Genomic DNA, 26106 nt, shown 5'->3' with positions numbered 1-26106 from the left:
GAACAGGGTTGGCGTTAACCTACAGGAGGATAGCTCTCCAGGAACAGGGTTGGCGTTTAAACCTACAGGAGGATAGCTCTCCAGGAACAGGGTTGGCGTTAACCTACCGGAGGATAGCTCTCCAGGAACAGGGTTGGCGTTAACCTACAGGAGGATAGCTCTCCAGGAACAGGGTTGGCGTTTAAACCTACAGGAGGGTAGCTCTCCAGGAACAGGGTTGGAGGGCCCTGACTAGCCTGTCTGTGTTATCAGGATCCAGTCTGAATGTGATTCTCCTTCGCCTGTCACTATTAGACCCCGCCCCCCTCTAATTGATCCCATTCATCCCAGTGTGATAAGCCCCGCCCACTCCAGACTGAATGAAAACAGAGCTTAGTGTATGTGGCCCTGAATGTCCAGTTTACTGCACCATCATCAATCCTCCCCGGGCTCCTAAGGCTGTGCAACAACATAGATGTGTGTGTGTGTCCTATTTCAGTGATATGATGATATAACTGCAAACTTATATCACCACCGTGGCAGTCATAACTGTGTAGGTGGACAATAGCCTCGTCTTCTCTCACAGTGTATCTGGTCCTTCTATGATGAATGTTTAGTGTCTGCAGCCTACAGGCAGCATTACTCTGGGCTCTGTGGAGATGACATGCTAGGAAAATCAGACATTTCACTGACACTCCCCCTGCTGGCCAGAACTGCACGCTGCAGCTCCTTCACCATGGTTAGGAGAGGGAACACAAGGAATCAGTCACTGTGAGAAACAGACTCATGACTCAGAGACAGGCCACAGTGTAATGTCAATGCATTTACTGCCTTTCTATCTGTCTGCCAATGTGGCATTGAGGAGGCAGCTTGTTTCCCCTTCTAGAACGTAGTCATTTAGCGGTCTAGCTATGGCTCCCCACCTCACACAAATTGGAGCCGTTTGGTTTTGCTTGAATGTTGTTTGCATCACTGGATGTTGCTTCACAATGCTTTGCTCCCTCACAAGTAAGAACATATATCTTTGGGAAACACTGACTCCAGTGACAGGCAGATCACTGGGTGCCAGGGCTGAAGTTAAAACCTACTGGACTGTAACTCTCCAGGAACAGGGTTGGAGTTAACCTACTGGACTGTAACTCTCCAGGAACAGGGCTGGAGTTAAAACCTACTGGACTGTAACTCTCCAGGAACAGGGCTGGAGTTAAAACCTACTGGACTGTAACTCTCCAGGAACAGGGTTGGAGTTAAAACCTACTGGACTGTAACTCTCCAGGAACAGGGCTGGAGTTAAAACCTACAGGACTGTAACTCTCCAGGAACAGGGTTGGAGTTAAAACCTACTGGACTGTAACTCTCCAGGAACAGGGTTGGAGTCTGTGTTTCATAGTGATATAATGTGGAGGAAGTGAAACTGAGAACGTGCTGGATCTTTTATGACCCCTTTACAATGGTTCTCCATGCTGTCGTAATGGTGTCGGGTTGTTTTATTGTGTTGCTGTTCGTCAGGTGACTGTAGCCTACCTTTTGTGCGGTGAGTGTTCTTTGCTCTTGGCCTAATACCTTGGTGTGTGTGTGTGTGTGTGTGTTAGTGAGCGTCATGTCAGTGGTTACTGTGTTCTTACTATCTCTTACTCACATTTCTAGAAACATGGTTGAAATGGACACTAAACTGCAGATTTTAGTCTTTAATGTTTCTCCTTCTCTATTCCACCTTTCTTTCCTCCCCCTCACCCTCCCTCTGCCCAGCAGGTGACGTAGTGACGCCTGTTTCCTGATGGCTTTTATTAGAGCTCTTTTTCTCACCTCTCCTTTCTGTCGCTCCGTCTTTGACTCTCTCCTCTCTCCCCCTCATCTCGCCTCTGTCCATCTTTCCTCTCTCTCCCACTCTCTCTGCTGTCTCTCTCATTTCTCCATCCCTCTCTCCATCTCTCCCACTCGCTCCGCTATCTTTCTCTCATTTCTCCATCCCTCTCTCCATCTCTCCCACTCTCTCTGCTGTCTCTCTCTCATTTCTCCATCCCTCCTTTCTCTCCATCCCTCCTTTCTCTCCATCCCTCCTTTCTCTCCATCCCTCCATCTCTCCTTTCTCTCCATCTCTCCTTTCTCTCCATCTCTCCTTTCTCTCCATCCCCCCTTTCTCTCCATCCCCCCTTCTCTCCTTTCTCTCCATCTCTCCTTTCTCTCCATCCCTCCTTTCTCTCCATCCCTCCTTTCTCTCCATCTCTCCTTTCTCTCCATCCCTCCTTTCTCTCCATCCCTCCTTTCTCTCCATCCCTCCTTTCTCTCCATCCCTCCTTTCTCTCCATCTCTCCTTTCTCTCCATCCCTCCTTTCTCTCCATCCCTCCTTTCTCTCCATCCCTCTCCTGTATTCATCACAACAACACAGTACAGAGCTCCTCCATATGGTTGTTTTGTCAGTCCCATCAGCTTCAGGCAGGGCTATAGGACTGTCTTCAGTCAGAGCAGCAGCAGGGCTATAGGACTGTCTTCAGTCAGAGCAGCAGCAGGGCTATGGGACTGTCTTTGGTCATCAGGGCAATGGGACTGTCTTCAGTCAGAGCAGCATCAGGGCTATGGGACTGTCTTCGGTCATCAGAGCAGAATCAGGGCTATGGGACTGTCTTCGGTCATCAGAGCAGAATCAGGGCTATGGGACTGTCTTCGGTCATCAGAGCAGAATCAGGGCTATGGGACTGTCTTCGGTCATCAGAGCAGAATCAGGGCTATGGGACTGTCTTCGGTCATCAGAGCAGAATCAGGGCTATGGGACTGTCTTCGGTCATCAGAGCAGTATCAGGGCTATGGGACTGTCTTTGGTCATCAGAGCAGCATCAGGGCTATGGGACTGTCTTCAGTCAGAGCAGAATCAGGGCTATGGGACTGTCTTCAGTCAGAGCAGCATCAGGGCAATGGGACTGTCTTCAGTCATCAGGGCAGAATCAGGGCTATGGGACTGTCTTCGGTCATCAGAGCAGCATCAGGGATGTGTCTCGTATGTCTGGCTCCTCTCTCTGTCCTTCCTCAGTTGATGCCTTTCTCTCCCCTTTTCTCTTTCCCTCCCATGTTTTCTCTCTCTGCTGCCAGAGAAAACTCTAGAATATTTATTTGTACATCTCTACTCTAACACGTCTCCGTCTCTCTCTCCGTCTCCGTCGGTCTCTCTCTCCTCTCTCTCTCCCTGTCTCTCTCTCTCTCTCTCTCTCTCTCTCTCTCTCCGTCTCTCTCTCCGTCTCCGTTGGTCTCTCTCTCCTCTCTCTCTCCTTTCTCTCTCTCCCTGTCTCTCTCTCCGTCTCCGTCTCCGTCGGTCTCTCTCTCCTCTCTCTCTCCTTTCTCTCTCTCCCTGTCTCTCTCTCCGTCTCCGTCTCCGTCGGTCTCTCTCTCCTCTCTCTCTCTCTCTCTCCGCCTCTCTCTCCTTTCTCCCTCTCTCTCTCTCTCTCTCTCTCTCTCTCTCCGCCTCTCTCTTTGTCTCTGTCTGTGTCGCTCGCTAGCACTCACTCACTCACTCACTCACTCACTCACTCACTCACACACACACACACACAACGCCCCCTCACTTCACCACGTCCCCCTCCTCTCCCTGTGGCCTCAGGCCCTGCAGAGCTCAGTGTGGCAGGTCCACTAAAGACCAGGCATTCTAATGGTTCTATAAATCCCTCTCTCTGAGGCACTGCGTCACACTCTCACACTCCAGCTGCTGTCAGTGTGTCAAAGATGCTTTCTCCCACCATGCATGAATCCAATCAGGAGCATGGAGCATGGTGTGCTGAGTGGACAAGCAGAATGTCTGCTTTTATATATTGGACCACATGGGGTTTCTCAAAGGGCCCAACCATCACTACTCTGTCTGCCTTCATCTTAGGGCTGTTACGGTGACTGTATTACCGTCATGACCACAGTCAAATTACACATAAACGTTTAGTTATGGTAACTAGGCTTTTCCAAAGCTTCTCTCTGATGAGTAGTAGCCTACCAAACTTGCTATCTGCCAGTCGCTAGTGGCCTGGTACCTAGCGTTCTGTTGTCCCTCTAATCACTCTGACATAAATGTAATGCAGAATCAAATCAAACACATCATGAGAACCCATGAGCTCATGTTGCACAACGTTTCTATAGGCTGTTCAAATGACGTGAGAACAGAGTTTTGATGGCCTGTTAAAAAGAGGATCCATTCAGCTTTCTATAGGCCTACTGTTATTTATTCATCAACTGTCCTAATATTAAGCACAGCACTTTACTACAGGAGCCACCTACCTGGCTGGCACAAAAACAACCGCTATTTAAGAGCGTACAGTGACATGTGTCCCCCCCCCTTTACAACTGGTGTAGCCTACCAGGCATATATAGGCACCACGTGTTTCAACTTTGGGGAAGCAAATTTTCACCATAAAAATGCACCCTTATAATTAAGCATTCCATGAATCATCACATGTGCAAATGTATGTACGATAATCTACTATTCGTAATGTGATGAGTCGATTGGATAGTAATTTAAGCTAATAAAATAGGTAAACTAGTGTATGGATAAAGAGTGTTCAGTGCATGGCTGAGCCCGTACAGGGTAGAGTAGACCTAGTGTATGGATGAAGAGTGTTCAGTGCATGGCTGAGCCCGTACAGGGTAGAGTAGAACTAGTGTATGGATAAAGAGTGTTCAGTGCATGACTGAGCCAGTACAGGGTAGAGTAGAACTAGTGTATGGATGAAGAGTGTTCAGTGCATGGCTGAGCCCGTACAGGGTAGAGTAGAACTAGTGTATGGATAAAGAGTGTTCAGTGCATGACTGAGCCGGTACAGGGTAGAGTAGACCTAGTGTATGGATAAAGAGTGTTCAGTGCATGACTGAGCCCGTACAGGGTAGAGTAGACCTAGTGTATGGATAAAGAGTGTTCAGTGCATGACTGAGCCAGTACAGGGTAGAGTAGAACTAGTGTATGGATAAAGAGTGTTCAGTGCATGACTGAGCCAGTACAGGGTAGAGTAGAACTAGTGTATGGATAAAGAGTGTTCAGTGCATGACTGAGCCGGTACAGGGTAGAGTAGACCTAGTGTATGGATAAAGAGTGTTCAGTGCATGACTGAGCCAGTACAGGGTAGAGTAGAACTAGTGTATGGATGAAGAGTGTTCAGTGCATGGCTGAGCCAGTACAGGGTAGAGTAGAACTAGTGTATGGATGAAGAGTGTTCAGTGCATGACTGAGCCAGTACAGGGTAGAGTAGAACTAGTGTATGGATAAAGAGTGTTCAGTGCATGACTGAGCCTGTACAGGGTAGAGTAGACCTAGTGTATGGATAAAGAGTGTTCAGTGCATGACTGAGCCAGTACAGGGTAGAGTAGACCTAGTGTATGGATAAAGAGTGTTCAGTGCATGACTGAGCCCGTACAGGGTAGAGTAGACCTAGTGTATGGATAAAGAGTGTTCAGTGCATGACTGAGCCCGTACAGGGTAGAGTAGACCTAGTGTATGGATAAAGAGTGTTCAGTGCATGACTGAGCCGGTACAGGGTAGAGTAGACCTAGTGTATGGATAAAGAGTGTTCAGTGCATGACTGAGCCCGTACAGGGTAGAGTAGACCTAGTGTATGGATAAAGAGTGTTCAGTGCATGACTGAGCCAGTACAGGGTAGAGTAGACCTAGTGTATGGATAAAGAGTGTTCAGTGCATGACTGAGCCAGTACAGGGTAGAGTAGACCTAGTGTATGGATAAAGAGTGTTCAGTGCATGACTGAGCCGGTACAGGGTAGAGTAGACCTAGTGTATGGATAAAGAGTGTTCAGTGCATGACTGAGCCAGTACAGGGTAGAGTAGACCTAGTGTATGGATGAAGAGTGTTCAGTGCATGGCTGAGCCCGTACAGGGTAGAGTAGAACTAGTGTATGGATGAAGAGTGTTCAGTGCATGACTGAGCCGGTACAGGGTAGAGTAGACCTAGTGTATGGATGAAGAGTGTTCAGTGCATGACTGAGCCCGTACAGGGTAGAGTAGACCTAGTGTATGGATAAAGAGTGTTCAGTGCATGGCTGAGCCCGTACAGGGTAGAGTAGAACTAGTGTATGGATAAAGAGTGTTCAGTGCATGACTGAGCCGGTACAGGGTAGAGTAGACCTAGTGTATGGATAAAGAGTGTTCAGTGCATGGCTGAGCCCGTACAGGGTAGAGTAGACCTAGTGTATGGATAAAGAGTGTTCAGTGCATGACTGAGCCGGTACAGGGTAGAGTAGACCTAGTGTATGGATAAAGAGTGTTCAGTGCATGACTGAGCCAGTACAGGGTAGAGTAGAACTAGTGTATGGATGAAGAGTGTTCAGTGCATGACTGAGCCAGTACAGGGTAGAGTAGACCTAGTGTATGGATAAAGAGTGTTCAGTGCATGGCTGAGCCCGTACAGGGTAGAGTAGACCTAGTGTATGGATGAAGAGTGTTCAGTGCATGACTGAGCCCGTACAGGGTAGAGTAGACCTAGACTATCAGATACACTTCTTCATTCTTTGCATGAGAAAAATGTGGCCTTTTCATAAACACATTCATTTCTACTACACTTTATATGACTGGAGACGCTAGCAGAATCTTTTTTAATATGTTGAATTCCAAGGTAGCCCACTCTGCTGACAGACACAGATCAATAAAACCAACGTTGTTCATATAATAGGTTACCAGAAGGGGAGACCAAGTACAATATGACGTCCATCTAAACTGGAGGAGGAAATTATTGTCCAAAAACAAACTTTTTAAGTAACACTGAACCCCCCCCCTAATGACAATGAAAATACATTAGTATTTTAATTGTATTCTCTCTACAGCAATAACCATTTGCTTTCTAAACAATGTTTTCCTGTGATTGTATTTTGAAATATTACAATATGCCTGGCTTGGCCTCTACTTTTCACAGACAGTCGCAAACAAACAATAATCTGCCCAAATTGCACGTGCTGCCTTTCCTTCCGACTGACTGTAGGCAATATATTTTAAATGTTTTTTTTTTAAATAAGCAAATTATCCTCTGACGCCAAATCATGCTATAGTTGCTTATTTTGAAGTATGACATGTATTTCTGTATAGAAAGTATTAGGCTCAATGGGCTATATAATTTTGGCAATTCAATTGACTTTAAGGAAAGCTTCCCCCAAGCCTTATGGACACGCCACCTATGTTTGAATATGAAAAACCTAACCACACGTAACATCCATTTTCTATTTGAGTGCAGGCTACGATGACATCTTTTTCTTCAATGCTCAGATGTCAATGTATATTCCTTTTTAATTCTGACTCTCTCTCTCCATCCCCTCCCTTTCTTCCCCCCTCTCTCGTCACCTTCCCTTCCATCCTTCTATCGCCCCTCTTTGTCTCTCTCGCCCCCTGCAGGCCAAATCATGTATCTGTCACATGTGCGGCGCCCACCTGAACCGGCTCCACTCCTGTCTCTCCTGCGTCTTCTTCGGCTGCTTCACCAAGAAACACATCCACGAGCACGCCAAAAACAAACGACACAATCTAGGTAAAATGTGCACGTGCTAGCTTATGTCCATTATCTCTCTCCCCCCCCCACACACACACACACACACACACACACACACACACACACACACACAAAGACACAGGCAGATCCAGGCCTCTCTCTGCCTGAGAGAACTGTCCTCTTCAGAGACATTGAGCAGAACCCGTCCTTCTCCGTAGCATTAACGTTCTACTGGGAGCCAGTACTTAGTCTCAGGCAGACAAATGTCATTCTCTAAGCCTGTCTGTTCCCCTGTCAGCTCTGTGGGAGGGCTAGACATGTTTAATCCTCAACCACATAGAGTATGAATGACCCTGTGATTCTTACATGGTAATTATCCAAGTCTAAGTCTCCTATTTAGTGCACTACATTTGACCGGGGTCCACAGGGCTCTGGTAAGAAGTAGTGCACTGTGAAGGGAACGTCGTGCCGTTTGGGACGCTGGCGTAGAAATATCACAGATCCATTGGAATTTCCATTTGATTATATTTCTATGTAATTATGGGTCTATATACAGTACAGATAAGTAAAAGGATGTAATTGCAGTGGCTGTGATATTGTCTGAGGAGAATGGTGACAGATGAATGAGAGGGTGGTAATGCTAAGGTAATCTGTTAGGGTGTGATAGAGGTTAACGGTTCTTCTGGGGGGGGGGGGGGGGGTCACAGTAAGGTTTTGATCTATACACACACACACACACACACACACTGAGTCGTGTGTCGGTCGTTCAGTGGGGTGTCACAGTAAGGTTTTGATCTATACACACACACACACACACTGAGCCGTGTTGGTCGTTCAGTGGGGTGTCACAGTAAGGTTTTGATCTATACACACACACATACACACACACACTGAGCCGTGTCGGTCGTTCAGTGGGGTGTTACAGTAAGGTTTTGATCTATACACACACGCTGACACCCACACACACACACACACACACACACACACACACACAAATACACTGAGCCGTGTCGGTCGCTCCTGTCATCACGCCCTACCCCAGCCCCCCAGACTCCCACCACAGTGTTAATTAGGTCAGGGCTTTCCACAGTAGCACACTCTCACTCACTGTGCATTGTACCATTAATCAAATGAACCCCTGACTCCCAGCTGTTCCTCTGGATTCCTTCACTTCCTTCATCCTCCTCCTCCTCTGTGTGTCTGCCAGATTTATTTTTAACTTCCTCTGTGATGTTGTACACAGAACTCTCTCTCCTTTTCTCTGGTTCCATGGTTACCACATCAGTCAAGGCCTTTCTCAGTGCATGCCTGTTGCCATTGGACACAGAGATGATGAGCTTCTTCTAGCTCGCTCCTCTCTCCTCTTATGGACACACACACACACACAACGCCCCATTTAAATTTTCTGTATAATTGTTTAGGCCTATCCATCAATTGTCCCTTTTCACTCTCCTGGATCCTCCTAGTTCCGAGACAAACCTTTTAGTAGCCAAATGTGCAGGGGTTCTATTTGGCTGTCCATGAGTTGCATGTTTCCTCACAATATTGTTTTGAACGTTTGTTTTGGACTGATGCCCGGCTGAGCATTCTTCTCAACGCGCCGACGAAGTGCATTACAGTGGCTTGGAAATACTATGACATTTAATAGGAGGCAAATAATCAGTAAAATAACCTTTTCGTCATCATTTAGATGTTGCCAGAATGAATTTAGACGCAGTTTAACGTTAGCTAGCTAAGATTGAGGGGAGGCCACCGGATTTTAGCTGGCTAATGTTTTCATTGCTAGTTATTTTTTACACGCTTTTCTAGCTAATTTATTTTTATTCAACCTTTTATTTAACTTGGCAAGTCAGTTAAGAATATATTCTTATTTAAATGACGGCCTACCGGCGAACAGTGGGTTAACTGCCTTGTTCAGGGCAGAACGACAGATGTTTACCTTGTCAGCTCGGGGATTCCATCCAGCAATCCAGTTACTGGCCCAACGCTCTAACCACTAGGCTACCTGCTGGTTACTGGCCCAACGCTCTAACCACTAGGCTACCTGCTGGTTACTGGGTCAACGCTCTAACAACTAGACTACCTGCTGGTTACTGGCCCAACGCTCTAACCACTAGGCTACCTGCTGGTTACTGGCCCAACGCTCTAACCACTAGGCTACCTGCTGGTCACTGGCCCAACGCTCTAACCACTAGACTACCTGCTGGTTACTGGCCCAACGCTCTAACCACTAGGCTACCTGCTGGTTACTGGCCCAACTCTCTAACCACTAGGCTACCTGCTGGTTACTGGCCCAACGCTCTAACCACTAGGCTACCTGCTGGTTACTGGCCCAACGCTCTAACCACAAGGCTACCTGCTGGTTACTGGCCCAACGCTGTAACCACTAGGCTACCTGCTGGTTACTGGCCCAACGCTCTAACCACAAGGCTACCTGCTGGTCACTGGCCCAACGCTCTAACCACTAGGCTACCTGCTGGTCACTGGCCCAACGCTCTAACCACTAGGCTACCTGCTGGTTACTGGCCCAACGCTCTAACCACTAGGCTACCTGCTGGTTACTGGCCCAATGCTCTAACCACTAGGGTACCTGCTGGTTACTGGCCCAACGCTCTAACCACTAGGCTACCTGCTGGTTACTGTCCCAACTCTCTAACCACTAGGCTACCTGCCACCACTAGGCTACCTGCCGCCCCTAATGACAACGTTGCCATCTTGTTAAAGTAATTTTGACGACATGATAATGCTGGCTAAGTAGTTTCCTACTAAATATTTGACTACTTTAGCAATGTCATCGTATTTCCAGGCACTATAGTGTAATTTAGATGAAATAGTAGTTAACCCCAGTCTTTCTGAACGGACGCTATCACCACTTTATGGCACCACTTTATGGCACCACTATGGCACCACTTTATGGCACCACTATGGCACCCGCCGGCAGAGGGCTTGAGAACGTTCATAACAGTGGCATGATGCTTAGTGACAGAGGTGCAACCTATGAATAAATAGGTTGTCACGGCAACAGAAGAACCCAGGTATTGTTACCATGGTGTTGGAGAACATAGGCTAGTGGAAAGAGCAGGGGGTGTAGATGTGATGGACATGCACGCACACACAGTCCCACAAAAAAAAACATACTCTGTGACACACACACACACACACACCTTCCCTACGTGATAGTTCTCTAATTCTTCAATGCAAGCAGCAATGACATGGAACGACACAAGGCTCAAGTCAATAGAGGAGTGGAACACACAGAAAGTGCTTGTCTTCACGCTGGCCACATCAATGATGAGGTTAGACGTGCAATCAACACAAGCTGTTGTTCTGTAGGAAATATCTAGTTCTAATGGTTTTGTATTCCTTCTTTCTCTCTCCCTTCCAGCAATAGACTTATTATATGGTGGAATATATTGTTTTGTGTGCCAAGACTACATATACGACAAAGAGATGGAACAGATTGCCAAAGAAGAACAGAGGAAAGCCTGGAAATTGCAAGGTACAGTGTTGCTGGTCTCCAGCAGCTCAGGCAACGCTACTTTTCTGTGTCTGTTTTATCTCCCCCCCCAGTCAATAATTGATTTATTCCTTCATGTATTTTAACCTTTATTTATTTAACCACTTTCTGATACAGATCACAATGTGTGGAGATATGATAAACTGCATCCAGTGATTTTAAAGTAGTGGCAGCTGCATTCACACACACTATATATACAATACAAAAGTATCTGGACACCCCTTCATATTAGTGCATTCGGCTATTTCAGCCACAACCGTTGCTGACAGGTGTTTAAAATCGAGCACACAGCCATGCAATCTCCATAGACAAACATTGGCAGTAGAATGGCCTTTCTTAAGAGCTCAGTGACTTTCACCATAATAGGATGCCACCTTTCCAATAATTAGTTTGTCACATTTCTGCCCTGCTAGAGTTGCCCTGGTCAACTGTACAACACACAAGCTCACAGAACGGGACCGCTGAGTGCAAAAGCGTGTAGTGCGTAAAAATCGTCTGGTTGCAACACTCACTACCGAGTTCCACACTGCCTCTGGAAGCAACGTTAGGACAACTGTTCATCGGGAGTTTCATGAAATGGGTTTCCATGGCTGAGCAGCCTCACACAAGCCTAAGATCACCATACGCAATGCCAAGCATTGGCTTCACCATCTGGAAGTCTGACGGACGAATCTGGGTTTGGTGGATGCAAGGAGAATTCTACCTACCCAAATGCGTAGTGCCAACTATAACGTTTGGTGGAGGAGGAATGATGGTCTGGGGCTGTTTTTCATGGTTCGGGCTAGGCCCCTTAGTTCCAGTGAAGGGAAATCTTAATGCTACGGTATACAATTACATTCTTGACGATTCTGTGCTTCCAACTTTGTGTCAAGAGTTTGGGGAAGGCCTTTTCCTGATTCAGCATGACAATGCCCCCGTGCACAAAGCGAGGTCCATACAGAAATAGTTTGTTGAGATCAGTGTGGAAGAACTTGACTGGCCTACACAGAGCCCTGACCTCAAGGCCATTGAACACCTTTGGGATAAATTGAAACGGCGACTGCGAGCCAAGCCTTAATCGCCCAACATCAGTGCGTGACCTCACTAATGCTCTTGTGGCTGAATGGAAGCAAGTCCCAGCAGAAAGCCTTCCCAGAAGAGTGGAGGCTGTAATAGCAGCAAAGGGGTGACCAACTCCATATTAATGCCCATGATTTTGGAATGAGATGTTCAACGAGCAGGTGTCCGTATACTTTTGGTCATGTATTGGTACAATTATTTGTTTAAATGATTTTAACATATTGACCATGGCAGGCATATAGCCTTTACATGGTCCATATTAACAGGTATGCTATTAGTGATCAGCATTATCACCTGTAGCCCAACTGATGCAGCGTAGTGACTATAAATACATAGGCTGAAGCATGGGGTTGGCGATCTGCGTTTTCCCTATTGGGCTAATCGTTAGCTAGATCCCAAATGTAATATTTTATATAGTTAGGATCCTATTGGTGAATTAAACAAAGTGAAAATAATGTAGCCTACCTGTTAGGGTAACGTGGGGTAAACCGCCATCTTGTGTGACACTGCCTGTACCTCTCACAGAAACCACTTCATGTCACCATGAAACTGTCATTACATTTGAAGAAATGATTGTGAGGTAGGGTGGTGTCCTCTATGCACTCACAGCAAATTGAGGAGCGCTAACATTCTTAATCATGGTATTGCTAAAAACTCTGGGTTTAAAAAGATCAATTTCGCACATATTTAAGAGTTGCGAAATAAATAAATTAGGAATGGAAAGCTGGGATCCTCTGGGGCGGCAGGTAGTGGTTAGGCCGTTGGACTAGTAACCGAAAAGTTGCTGGATCAAATCCCCGAGCTGACAATGTAAAAGTCTGTCGTTCTGCCCCTGAACAGGCAGTTAACCCACTGTTCCTAGGCCGTCATTGAAAATAAGAATTTGTTCTTAACTGACTTGCCGAGTTAAATAAATACAATAAACAAAGCCATCAACTGCTGTTTTCCCTGCGATTGCAAGACTTGTGCATTGACTGCTTGTCACACTACATGTTTCCCTCTCAATGTCACTCAACTTGAATGTGCCTCGAGAGTAATATTTCTCTGGCATAGAGCATGCAACAACAAGCCGACTAGGTAACTAGATAAATCTGACTATCCCAGAGTAGAATATGTTTTCTATTCATTACTAGTTTTGTTTGCAGAGGAAAAGTAAATGTGGGCTGTTTTAGCATCATCAAAGTCGCCCTTAGCAGAAATATTGTTTTTTCATGATCCATATTTTTGGGTCGTGGCATCAATGATTTTGTCGTGGCACAGCAACCACCTATAAATGACTGCAGTGGAAATACTGGCACAGTGTCATCAGCATAAAAGTGTAGCTTCCAGTTGTTCACTCAGGAAGCAGTATGGTTAATATACAATGTGAGTAGTACTTCTGGACCTGGAATGAAGCCCTGAGGTATACCTGAGGCCACTGGACTTCGGTTCAGGTTGGAAAAGAACTCTTCATGCTCCACAGATTTAATTGATCTTTGTACCAATGTTTTGGTCTCAATAGACCATTGTTTCCCCACTGGTGGCCCTTGGGTAGTAAAAACAATTACTGTGAAAACACCAGCAAATCAGCTCCAACTGATTTTAATTTTTGAAAATCTGTTTCCAAAATATTCCAACTCATAAAAGACACATGATCGTATACAAATGTTCAAGGTTTGAAATGATTGTTTTAGTCAAATATTCTATCTGTTTGGGCGGTTTGGGGGGGTCAGTCTGCAGTCTCCATTATTTTTGTCATTATGTTCTGGCCCCAACCATTCGCTCAAGAAAAAATTGTCCCACGGGCCAAATCTAGTTAATAATCCCTGCAATAGATCTCCATCATAGCCTGGTCCCAGATCTATTTGCCAACTCTTATGGTCACCGGTGTGACAATTACCATAGGAGTTGGCAGGACAGCACAAACAGATCTGAGACCAGGCTACCTTTATCAAGGATCAGGATGAAGATATGGATGGTTTCGTCAATGTGTCAACGATGTCTCTGTCTTTGTGACCAGGTGTAGGGGAGAAATACTCGACGTGGGAGCCTACGAAGCGAGAGCTGGAGTTATTACGACACAATCCAAAGCGAAGGAAAATCACTACAAACTGCACTATCGGTGAGTAATAGGCTGGTCCGCTCTCCGCACAACCTTATGAAGTGCTAGTAGCAGCATCGATTTCATCACCCAGGCGTGTGTGTGTCTGTGGTGGTGTCTGTGTAGTCCAGGTGTCTGTGGTGGTGTCTGTGTAGTCCAGGTGTCTGTGGTGGTGTCTGTGTAGTCCAGGTGTCTGTGGTGGTGTCTGTGTAGTCCAGGTGTCTGTGGTGGTGTCTGTATAGTCCACGTGTCTGTGGTGCTGTCTGTATAGTCCAGGTGTCGGTGGTGGTGTCTGTATAGTCCAGGTGTCGGTGGTGGTGTCTGTATAGTCCAGGTGTCGGTGGTGGTGTCTGTATAGTCCAGGTGTCTCTGGTGTTGTCTGTATAGTCCAGGTGTCTCTGGTGTTGTCTGTATAGTCCAGGGTTACTTATGTGTTAATGTTGGGCTAGAGAGGAGTAATGAACACCACAGGGCAGCAGGCAGAAGCCCAGAGAGAGAGGGAGAGAGAGAGAGAGGGAGAGAATGCACTGTTCCTTCTTCAATGACAAGTTCACACAACAAGGATGGTCTCTTCTCTCTTTCTCTGACGCTCTCTGTTTCTCAAACTAGATTCAAACTTACTTACGCCTCTGTTTGATTCTTCCTCTTCTCTCTCAATCCCTTTTCCTCTCTGCAGTTATCTCGCTTGATTTTGTAGAGTTCATTCAGTCTTCCTACTTTGTTCTCTTCCTCCCTCTCACTGTAATGAAACACTCGTAGAGAGGCCAGCCCAGCTGTCTCGGGGTGTGTGGAGTGGGTCGAGTCTGGAGAGTTTAACCCCCAGCCGAGAGCTCTATTCCTGGGCCAAACAGGCTGGACCAGTCCCAGGCTCCACACTGGGCCTCACCTGATCTGTTCACACAGGCCTTTGTGGTGGACCACAGCTTTTATCTGCACTAGCCCAAACCATGGCTGGATTACGCTAGCCCAAACCATGGCTGGATTACGCTAGCCCAAACCATGGCTGGATTACGCTAGCCCAAACCATGGCTGGATTACGCTAGCCCAAACCATGGCTGGATTACGCTAGCCCAAACCATGGCTGGATTACGCTAGCCCAAACCATGGCTGGATTACGCTAGCCCAAACCATGGCTGGATTACGCTAGCCCAAACCATGGCTGGATTACGCTAGCCCAAACCATGGCTGGATTACGCTAGCCCAAACCATGGCTGATTACGCTAGCCCAAACCATGGCTGATTACGCTAGCCCAAACCATGGCTGGATTACGCTAGCCCAAACCATGGCTGATTACGCTAGCCCAAACCATGGCTGGATTACGCTAGCCCAAACCATGGCTGATTACGCTAGCCCAAACCATGGCTGTATTACGCTAGCCCAAACCATGGCTGGATTACGCTAGCCCAAACCATGGCTGGATTACGCTAGCCCAAACCATGGCTGGATTACGCTAGCCCAAACCATGGCTGATTACGCTAGCCCAAACCATGGCTGATTACGCTAGCCCAAACCATGGCTGGATTACGCTAGCCCAAACCATGGCTGGATTACGCTAGCCCAAACCATGGCTGGATTGCGCGAGCCCAAACCATGGCTGGATTGCGCGAGCCCAAACCATGGCTGGATTACGCTAGCCCAAACCATGGCTGGAATACGCTAGCCCAAACCATGGCTGGATTACGCTAGCCCAAACCATGGCTGATTACGCTAGCCCAAACCATGGCTGGAATACGCTAGCCCAAACCATGGCTGGATTACGCTAGCCCAAACCATGGCTGGATTACGCTAGCCCAAACCATGGCTGGATTACGCTATCCCAAACCATGGCTGATTACGCTAGCCCAAACCATGGCTGGAATACGCTAGCCCAAACCATGGCTGGATTACGCTAGCCCAAACCATGGCTGGATTGCGCCAGCCCAAACCATGGCTGGATTACGCTAGCCCAAACCATGGCTGGATTACGCTATCCCAAACCATGGCTGATTACGCTAGCCCAAACCATGGCTGGCTAGCCCAAACCATGGCTGGATTACGCTAGCGCTAGCTAGCCAAACCATGGCTGGAATACGCTAGCCCAAACCATGGCTGGATTACGCTAGCCCAAACCATGGCTGTATGCTAGCCCAAACCATGGCTGATTACGCTAGCCCAAACCATGGCTGGATTGCGCCAGCCCAAACCATGGCGAAATTTAGCAAACCATGCTGGAATACGCTAGCCCAAACCATGGCTGGATTACGCTAGCCCATACCATGGCTGGATTACGCTAGCCCATACCATGGCTGATTACGCTAGCCCAAACCATGGCTGGAATACGCTAGCCCAAACCATGGCTGGATTACGCTAGCCCAAACCATGGCTGTATTACGCTAGCCCAAACCATGGCTGATTACGCTAGCCCAAACCATGGCTGGATTGCGCCAGCCCAAACCATGGCGAAATTTAGCACATTTACAAAACTGTTTATTACTTGTCTTTGTCCCTGTCAAATAAAGTAAATTAATGTTAGAGCGTAATGTCCTCCTCTCTGTTACAGGATATGTGAATGTTAGAGCGTAATGTCCTCTCTGTTACAGGATATGTGAATGTTAGAGCGTAATGTCCTCTCTGTTACAGGAGATGTGAATGTTAGAGCGTAATGTCCTCCTCTCTGTTACAGGAGATGTGAATGTTAGAGCGTAATGTCCTCTCTGTTACAGGAGATGTGAATGTCAGAGCGTAATGTCCTCCTCTCTGTTGCAGGAGATGTGAATGTTAGAGCGTAATGTCCTCATCTCTGTTACAGGAGATGTGAATGTTAGAGCGTAATGTCCTCTCTGTTACAGGAGAGGTGAATGTTAGAGCGTAATGTCCTCATCTCTGTTACAGGAGATGTGAATGTTAGAGCGTAATGTCCTCTCTGTTACAGGAGATGTGAATGTTAGAGCTGTGCTTTTCTTGATTGTTTGTCCTGAAGATGGGCCTACTTTTTCACTTCCCCCCTCTCTCTCTAAACCCTCCCGTCTCCCGTCAGGTTTACGAGGGTTGATCAACCTGGGCAACACGTGCTTCATGAACTGCATCGTCCAGGCCCTCACCCACACCCCCCTGCTGCGCGACTTCTTCCTGTCCGACAGGCACAAGTGTGAGATGCAGTCCAACTCCTGTCTGGTGTGTGAGATGTCACAGCTCTTTCAGGAGGTAAGGCCGGAGCTGGGGGGATACTGTGGCAATCTGCTCAATTCCTTAAAAAATTCCCAAATTCCCAGGTTTTTCAGAAATGTTTGTTGTTGGAGAATCCCAGTTCCCGGAATCAGGAGGGAATAATCAGGGAGGGAGTCCTCCAACAGGGATTTCTGGGAAAGACTGGAATGTTGCAACCCTAGGGCGGTCAAATGCAGTCTTCTAGGGGTTTGGGAGGCCAAAGGAAAACATATGAGACAGAATTACAACCAGTCAGACATAGAAATGGAATGACTAACCACATCAAAACAGAATGTTCTCCCAGACTAACAGATTGACTGCAAAGGGAGTCACTGACTGGATCACTGCGTTGTGGAGCTGGAGGGAAACCACTCTGTCTGAGAGAAATGAACAGAGGTCAACCAGAATGCCCTGTCGTATTATACAGCTACAGTATTTGGCATTTTGTTTAAACTCAACTCACCAGTCTGTGTGAGGGTGGGGGGATGGTCTGTCTCCATACTTATCTCTAAATGCTAGGCTCCTTACCAATCGTTCACAGTTCTGAATGTGTTTAGTACAGTCAGTTGGTTAGATTACATCTACTAAACTCAATGCTCCCTGATCATTATAGAACTGGTGCTCAGGTGTCTCCTCACACCCCCCCACTCTCTGGTGTGTATATACACTGAGTGTACAGAATGTTAGACCTGCTCTTTCCATGACATAGTCAAGGTTTAAACATCCTTCTTTACACTGTCTCCTCCCCTTCAGCTACACTGATTGAAGTGGATTTAACAAGTGACATCAGTACGGGCTCATAGACCGACCAAGTGAATCCAGGGGAAAGCTGTGTCAGTGGTTCCCAACTCCAGTCCTCCACCACCCCAACAGTACACACTTCTGGTGTAGCCCCAGATAAACAAACACCTGGTTCAACTCCTTGAGGGCCTGATGATGAGTTGACAAGTTGAATCAGGTGTTCAGATGTGACAGTGAATGGTGAATGAACTGGTGTCTAGAGTAGACCAAGGAGAAAAGTGAAAAGCATACCCTTGGAGAATATTTGTCATGTTACAATGGGAACTAGAATAAAAGTTTCAGAACAAACTTTGTGCTTGCTGAGAACTATTCAGCTAGAGAGCATATCTCTGTTCTTGTCCCTAAGAGCCAGACGCTCACACACACTTCTCTTCCCTCTCTCCCAATCACATTGTTCATTCCTGCTCCACGCGTTCCTCTTTCCCTTTGAACCTGGAGCATGCAGCACCATCATCAGTACCAGGAAAGAGGGGCTGCTCCTCTGACTTTGTACCCACACATAGCTCCTCTCAGCCAGGGAGGAGTTGGTCTTTGATCAGCCCCTCCCTGTCTTCCTTTTTATAGACTCTTTGGTTTGTCAGACTGCTTCAAGCTGCAGCGGAGGACCAAAGAGCCTGTAAGATACAAGATATAAGCTTGTTAGTGCGTGCGTGATTTCCTCAAATCTCAATCAGGCCTCAGAAGGAGAGTCAGGAGATTAAAGGTGTGTGTGTGCGTGCGTGCGTGCGCGCGTGCCGTAATAGTCAGGGCTTGGTTGTGCATTCCAGCAGAGCACTCCTTTCATTATTGTGTTCTCTACATCTCACACCCTGACCTAGACTGTCAGTCATCCAATCCCCATAGCAACCTGGAGATTCAGCAGTCTGGTTTGACCCACCCTCTCTGGAAGCTCAGTAACTAGCATTCACTAACAAATAATAGCATTTGATGTTCTTTTCTACATAGAAGATCAAGCAAAATGATTGCCTGAGCATCTTCTGAACTTCCCAATACCTTTCTGATGCATTTCAGTCACTTCAAACCATACTTCCTTCAGTTAGAAATACTGTCAGAGTACTGTAAACGGATTTGTAATAGACTGTCATAGTACTGTAAACGGATTTGTAATAGACCGTCATAGTACTGTAAACGGATTTGTAATAGACCGTCATAGTACTGTAAACGGATTTGTAATAGACCGTCATAGTACTGTAAACTGATTTGTAATAGACTGTCATAGTACTGTAAACGGATTTGTAATAGACCGTCATAGTACTGTAAACGGATTTGTAAAAGACTGTCATAGTACTGTAAACTGATTTGTAATAGACTGTCATAGTACTGTAAATTGATTTGTAATAGACTGTCATAGTACTGTAAACTGATTTGTAATAGACTGTCATAGTACTGTAAACTGATTTGTAATAGACTGTCATAGTACTGTAAACTGATTTGTAATAGACTGTCATAGTACTGTAAACTGATTTGTAATAGACTGTCATAGTACTGTAAACTGATTTGTAATAGACTGTCATAGTACTGTAAACGGATTTGTAATAGACTGTCAAAGCTCCAAATAAAAAAGTAAACATTGTCCATTGACTACAACACATGAAATGTTTTAAATATCAAAATGGGGTCACGGGCCCAGAAAGGTTTGAAACCCTGTGCTAAGGTCTCAGCTGTACAAAGAAGATACAAGTTGAGTCTAGGTACATTTAACAACATGGCTGCCAGATATTAAATCCCTGTTCTCCCCATTTCCTACTTTCTCTCCACAGTTCTACTCGGGCCACCGTTGGCCCCACATTCCCTTCCGGCTGCTGCACCTGGTGTGGACTCACGCACGTCACTTAGCGGGCTACGAGCAACAGGATGCCCACGAGTTCCTCATCGCAGCGCTGGACGTGCTGCACCGCCACTGTAAAGGAGACACCGCCCGTAAGTATCGCTGTCCTGACTTATTACTTAAATACTGTGGGAAAGTTTCACTTAACTTACTGATAAATACACTATAGTACTGTGTTATTGTTAAAGAGAAGTGACACTGAGGTTGAGCTATATTGTATCTCTTCAGTGTAACTGAACAGAGATGTTCTGATTCTTCTAGCGGAATAGAGACCAAAGTGGGTTTCATCAAGACAAAATGGATGATAAATGTATGAGATCTACACTGTAATCGTCTGGTTAAAAAGGGAATAATCTGTTCTCCTACAGTTCAAATAGGTTATAAGAGAGAACCGATTTGTCACGTCTGTCTGCCTGCATAAATTCTGCATGCGCTGAATCCTCAGTCGTGTCAATTGAAACTCCACTTTAGCCGAGGAGACACGTCTGTGTCAAACCTACCCATAATGCAGTGTGTTGTCCGCACTCAGCACCAGTGGAAATGTACTGAAGGGGAAGATTGAAAGGGAAGTGACAATGCCACGCACCGAAGGGACCGAGAGGATTGTGGGGTGGAATGATAATGTGCCCCACTGCACCGCCATGACACAGAGGGAGGGACCTGGCAGTAAGGAGGCCTCTGATTCGCCAGAATTGTAGAGGGAGTTTAGAGGTGCTAGACAGGCTTCACTGCAGTGGGGAGAGAGCGAGGGGTGGGGGGTGTGACAGAGGGGGAGGGGGTGACAGACAGTGAGAAGGGGGGGGGGGGGGGGGGGGGGAGAGAGTGAAAGAGTCCTTTAAAAGTGCAAAGGTGTCCACTGTGTTGATGTGTGCTCGCTCTCCATCTGTCTCTGTGTTCTGTTACCTAGGAGACGACAACGGGAAGAAGGCCAACAATCCAAACCACTGTAGCTGCATCATTGACCAAATTTTCACTGGCGGCCTCCAATCAGACGTCACCTGTCAAGTCTGCCACTAAGTGTGTGCCTCATTCCGTGTTCCTTCCACTAGCCAACATCCCCCATGTTTAAAATCTGGGTGTGGGGGGGGGTGAGAGAGTGTGGAAGAAAGTGAAGGTTGTATGTGTCAAGACTGGTAAAATACTCACGTTTGACATTTTGACATCCTCTCAAAGGACTTCCTACATTGCCAAGAGGCAAGAACTCCCTTCCTCTGCTTTAACCCCCCAACCTCCTTCTCCCTCTTCTCCTCTGCATCCTCCTCCATCTTACCCCCTCCTCCCTCACCCTTCTCCCTCTGATCTCAGCTACCTCCCTCCATCCCAACACTACCCTGATTTATCAGTCTGGAGTGACCCTTTTCTAACCTGCTCTCATCTTTACCAGTCTCCCAACACTGCCCCTTCACTGCACTCCTCTCATATTTAAGTCATGTCCTCCCCTCCTGGTGAAGCTGCTGTTGAGAGGAGGTTCTCTAGATGCTGGGCTGTCCTGTCACATTTACACAGAGCTCACTGTACTCTAGGGCACTCAACTGCACTCTACACAGTGCAACACAGCTATCCGGGCTCAGCCACACCTGGCCACACACAACACAGAAGCTAGTTCCAGAATACCTGGCCGTAGGGCTAGCTCCAGAATACCTGTCCGTAGGGCTAGCTCCAGAATACCTGTCCGTAGGGCTAGCTCCAGAATACCTGGCCGTAAAGATAGCTCCAGAATACCTGGCCGTAGGGCTAGCTCCAGAATACCTGGCTGTAGGGCTAGCTCCAGAATACCTGGCTGTAGGGCTAGCTCCAGAATACCTGGCTGTAGGGCTAGCTCCAGAATACCTGGTCGTAGGGCTAGCTCCAGAATACCTGGCTGTAGGGCTAGCTCCAGAATACCTGGCTGTAGGGCTAGCTCCAGAATACCTGGCCGTAGGGCTAGCTCCAGAATACCTGGCCGTAGGGACAGCTCCAGAATACCTGGCCGTAGGGACAGCTCCAGAATACCTGGCTGTAGGGCTAGCTCCAGAATAACTGGCTGTAGGGCTAGCTCCAGAATACCTGGCTGTAGGGCTAGCTCCAGAATACCTGGTCATAGGGCTAGCTCCAGAATACCTGGCTGTAGGGCTAGCTCCAGAATACCTGGCTGTAGGGCTAGCTCCAGAATACCTGGCTGTAGGGCTAGCTCCAGAATACCTGGCCGTAGGGCTAGCTCCAGAATACCTGGCCGTAGGGACAGCTCCAGAATACCTGGCCGTAGGGACAGCTCCAGAATACCTGGCTGTAGGGCTAGCTCCAGAATACCTGTCCGTAGGGCTAGCTCCAGAATACCTGGCTGTAGGGCTAGCTCCAGAATACCTGGCCGTAGGGATAGCTCCAGAATACCTGGCCGTAGGGATAGCTCCAGAATACATGGCCGTAGGGATAGCTCCAGAATACCTGGCCGTAGGGCTAGCTCCAGAATACCTGTCCGTAGGGCTAGCTCCAGAATACCTGGCTGTAGGGATAGCTCCAGAATACCTGGCTGTAAGGCTAGCTCCAGAATACCTGTCCGTAGGGCTAGCTCCAGAATACCTGGCTGTAGGGCTAGCTCCAGAATACCTGGTCGTAGGGATAGCTCCAGAATACCTGGCTGTAGGGATAGCTCCAGAATACCTGGCTGTAGGGCTAGCTCCAGAATACCTGGCTGTAGGGCTAGCTCCAGAATACCTGTCCGTAGGGCTAGCTCCAGAATACCTGGCTGTAGGGCTAGCTCCAGAATACCTGTCTGTAGGGCTAGCTCCAGAATGTTTTTGTTTTTATTTTACCTTTATTTAACTAGGCAAGTCAGTTAAGAACAAATTCTTATTTACAATGACGGCCTATGAACAGTGGGTTTAACTGCCTTGTTCAGGGTCAGAATGACAGATTCGATCTTGCAACCTTTCTGTTTCTAGCCCAACACCCTAACCACTAGGCTACCTGTCGTATACCAGGAGACTAAGGTTAGCTCTTTAGCTACAGTACTTCTTCACTATGTCTTGTAGCTTGTGCTCAAGGCTTGGCTCCATTACACTTAGAATAATCTCTAGAATAATCTCTGTTTTCCCTCACTCACTCCAGAACTACATGAATAGATGATATACCTATAAAAAGGCTAACTTCACAAACCACAATCAGACCCTCCGATGGTGGTAATAGCCCCCTACTGGACGGAGACGGTGGTAATAGCCCCCTACTGGACGGAGACGGTGATAATAGCCCCCTACTGGACGGAGACGGTGGTAATAGCCCCCTAACTGGACGGAGACGGTGGTAATAACCCCCTAACTGGACGAAGACGGTGGTAATAGCCCCCTACTGGACGGAGATGGTGGTAATAGCCCCCTAGCAGGACGGAGACGGTGGTAATAGCCCCCTAACTGGACGGAGACGGTGGTAATAGCTCCCTACTGGACGGAGACAGGGATAATAGCCCCCTAACTGGACGGAGACGGTGGTAATAGTCCCCTACTGGACGGAGACGGTGGTAATAGCCCCCTACTGGACGGAGACGGTGGTAATAGCCCCCTACTGGACGGAGACAGGGATAATAGCCCCCTACTGGACAGACACGGTGGTAATAGCCCCCTACTGGAAGGAGACGGTGATAATAGCCCCCTACTGGAAGGAGACGGTGGTAATAGCCCCCTACTGGACGGAGACGGTGGTAATAGCCCCCTACTGGACGGAGACGGTGGTAATAGCCACCTACTGGACGGAGACGGTGGTAATAGCCCCCTACTGGACGGAGACAGTGGTAATAGCCCCCTACAGGACGGAGACGGTGGTAATAGCCCCCTACTGGACGGAGACGGTGGTAATAGCCCCTTACTGGACGGAGACGGTGGTAATAGCCCCCTACTGGACGGAGACGGTGGTAATAGCCCCCTACTGGACAGACACGGTGGTAATAGCCCCCCACTGGAAGGAGATGGTGGTAATAGCCCCATAACTGGATAGAGACGGTGGTAATAGCCGTCTACTGGAAGGAGATGGTGGTAATAGCCCCCTAACTGGACGGAGACGGTGGTAATAGCCCCCTACTGGACGGAGACGGTGGTAATAGCCCCCTACTGGACGGAGACGGTGGTAATAGCCCCCTACTGGACGGAGACGGTGGTAATAGCCCCCTACTGGACGGAGACAGGGATAATAGCCCCCTAACTGGATGGAGACGGTGGTATTAGCCGTCTACTGGAAGGAGATGGTGGTAATAGCCCCCTAACTGGACGGAGGCGGTGGTAATAGCCCCCTACTGGACGGAGACGGTGGTAATAGCCCCCTACTGGACGGAGACGGTGATAATAGCCCCCTACTGGACGGAGACGGTGGTAATAGCCCCCTACTGGACGGAGACAGGGATAATAGCCCCCTAACTGGACGGAGACGGTGGTAATAGCCCCCTAACTGGACGGAGACGGTGGTAATAGCCCCCTACTGGACGGAGACGGTGGTAATTGCCCCCTAACTGGATGGAGACGGTGGTAATAGCCCCCTAACTGGATGGAGACGGTGGTAATAGCCCCCTACTGGACGGAGACGGTGGTAATAGCCCCCTAACTGGACGGAGACGGTGGTAATAGCCCCCTAACTGGACGGAGACGGTGGTAATAGCCCCCTAACTGGACGGAGACGGTGGTAATAGCCCCCTAACTGGACGGAGACGGTGGTAATAGCCCCCTAACTGGACGGAGACGGTGGTAATAGCCCCCTAACTGGACGGAGACGGTGGTAATAGCCCCCTAACTGGACGGAGACGGTGGTAATAGCCCCCTAACTGGACGGAGACGGTGGTAATAGCCCCCTACTGGACAGAGACGGTGGTAATAGCCCCCTAACTGGACGGAGACGGTGGTAATAGCCCCCTAACTGGACGGAGACGGTGGTAATAGCCCCCTAACTGGACGGAGACGGTGGTAATAGCCCCCTACTGGACAGAGACGGTGGTAATAGCCCCCTAACTGGACGGAGACGGTGGTAATAGCCCCCTAACTGGACGGAGACGGTGGTAATAGCCCCCTACTGGACGGAGACAGGGATAATAGCCCCCTACTGGACGGAGACAGGGATAATAGCCCCCTACTGGACGGAGACAGGGATAATAGCCCCCTACTGGACGGAGACAGGGATAATAGCCCCCTACTGGACGGAGACAGGGATAATAGCCCCCTAACTGGACGGAGACGGTGGTAATAGCCCCCTACTGGACGGAGACGGTGGTAATAGCCCCCTAACTGGTCGGAGACGGTGGTAATAGCCCCCTACTGGACGGAGACAGGGATAATAGCCCCCTACTGGACGGAGACAGGGATAATAGCCCCCTACTGGACGGAGATGGTGGTAATAGCCCCCTACTGGACGGAGACGGTGGTAATAGCCCCCTACTGGACGGAGACGGTGGTAATAGCCCCCTACTGGACGGAGACGGTGGTAATAGCCCACTAACTGGACGGAGACGGTGGTACTAGCCCCCTAACTGGACGGAGACGGTGGTAATAGCCCCCTAACTGGACGGAGACGGTGGTAATAGCCCCCTAACTGGACGGAGACGGTAGTAATAGCCCCCTACTGGACAGAGACGGTGGTAATAGCCCCCTAACTGGACGGAGACGGTGTTAATAGCCCCCTACTGGACGGAGATGGTGGTAGCCCCCTACTGGACGGAGATGGTGGTAATAGCCCCCTACTGGACGGAGATGGTGGTAATAGCCCCCTAACTGGACGGAGACGGTGGTAATAGCCCCCTACTGGACGGAGACAGGGATAATAGCCCCCTACTGGACGGAGACAGGGATAATAGCCCCCTACTGGACGGAGACAGGGATAATAGCCCCCTACTGGACGGAGACAGGAATAATAGCCCCCTAACTGGACGGAGACGGTGGTAATAGCCCCCTACTGGACGGAGACGGTGGTAATAGCCCCCTAACTGGACGGAGACGGTGGTAATAGCCCTCTACTGGACGGAGACAGGGATAATAGCCCCCTACAGGACGGAGACAGGGATAATAGCCCCCTAACTGGACGGAGACGGTGGTAATAGCCCCCTAACTGGACGGAGACGGTGGTAATAGCCCCCTAACTGGACGGAGACGGTGGTAATAGCCCCCTACTGGACGGAGATGGTGGTAATAGCCCCCTAACTGGACGGAGACGGTGGTAATAGCCCCCTACTGGACGGAGACAGGGAT

At 48.3% G+C, this 26106-nt stretch overlaps 1 protein-coding gene across 1 annotated transcript; it reads left to right on the top strand.

Moving 5' to 3' along the window:
• The first annotated feature begins 7324 nt into the window (after nt 1-7324).
• On the top strand, nt 7325-20926 carry LOC139400302 (ubiquitin carboxyl-terminal hydrolase 22-like). The gene is made up of 6 exons (XM_071145272.1): nt 7325-7476; nt 10823-10936; nt 14013-14114; nt 17111-17277; nt 19842-20001; nt 20817-20926. Exons 1-6 carry the CDS (start codon nt 7365-7367, stop codon nt 20924-20926), a joined length of 765 nt encoding a protein of 254 aa, XP_071001373.1. The 5' UTR covers nt 7325-7364.
• Nucleotides 20927-26106: the final 5180 nt, after the last annotated feature.

The sequence above is a fragment of the Oncorhynchus clarkii genome, unplaced genomic scaffold (assembly GCF_045791955.1).
Source record: "Oncorhynchus clarkii lewisi isolate Uvic-CL-2024 unplaced genomic scaffold, UVic_Ocla_1.0 unplaced_contig_11117_pilon_pilon, whole genome shotgun sequence".
Classification (NCBI taxonomy): domain Eukaryota; kingdom Metazoa; phylum Chordata; class Actinopteri; order Salmoniformes; family Salmonidae; genus Oncorhynchus; species Oncorhynchus clarkii.
This window is presented reverse-complemented; position numbering and strand designations above follow the sequence as displayed.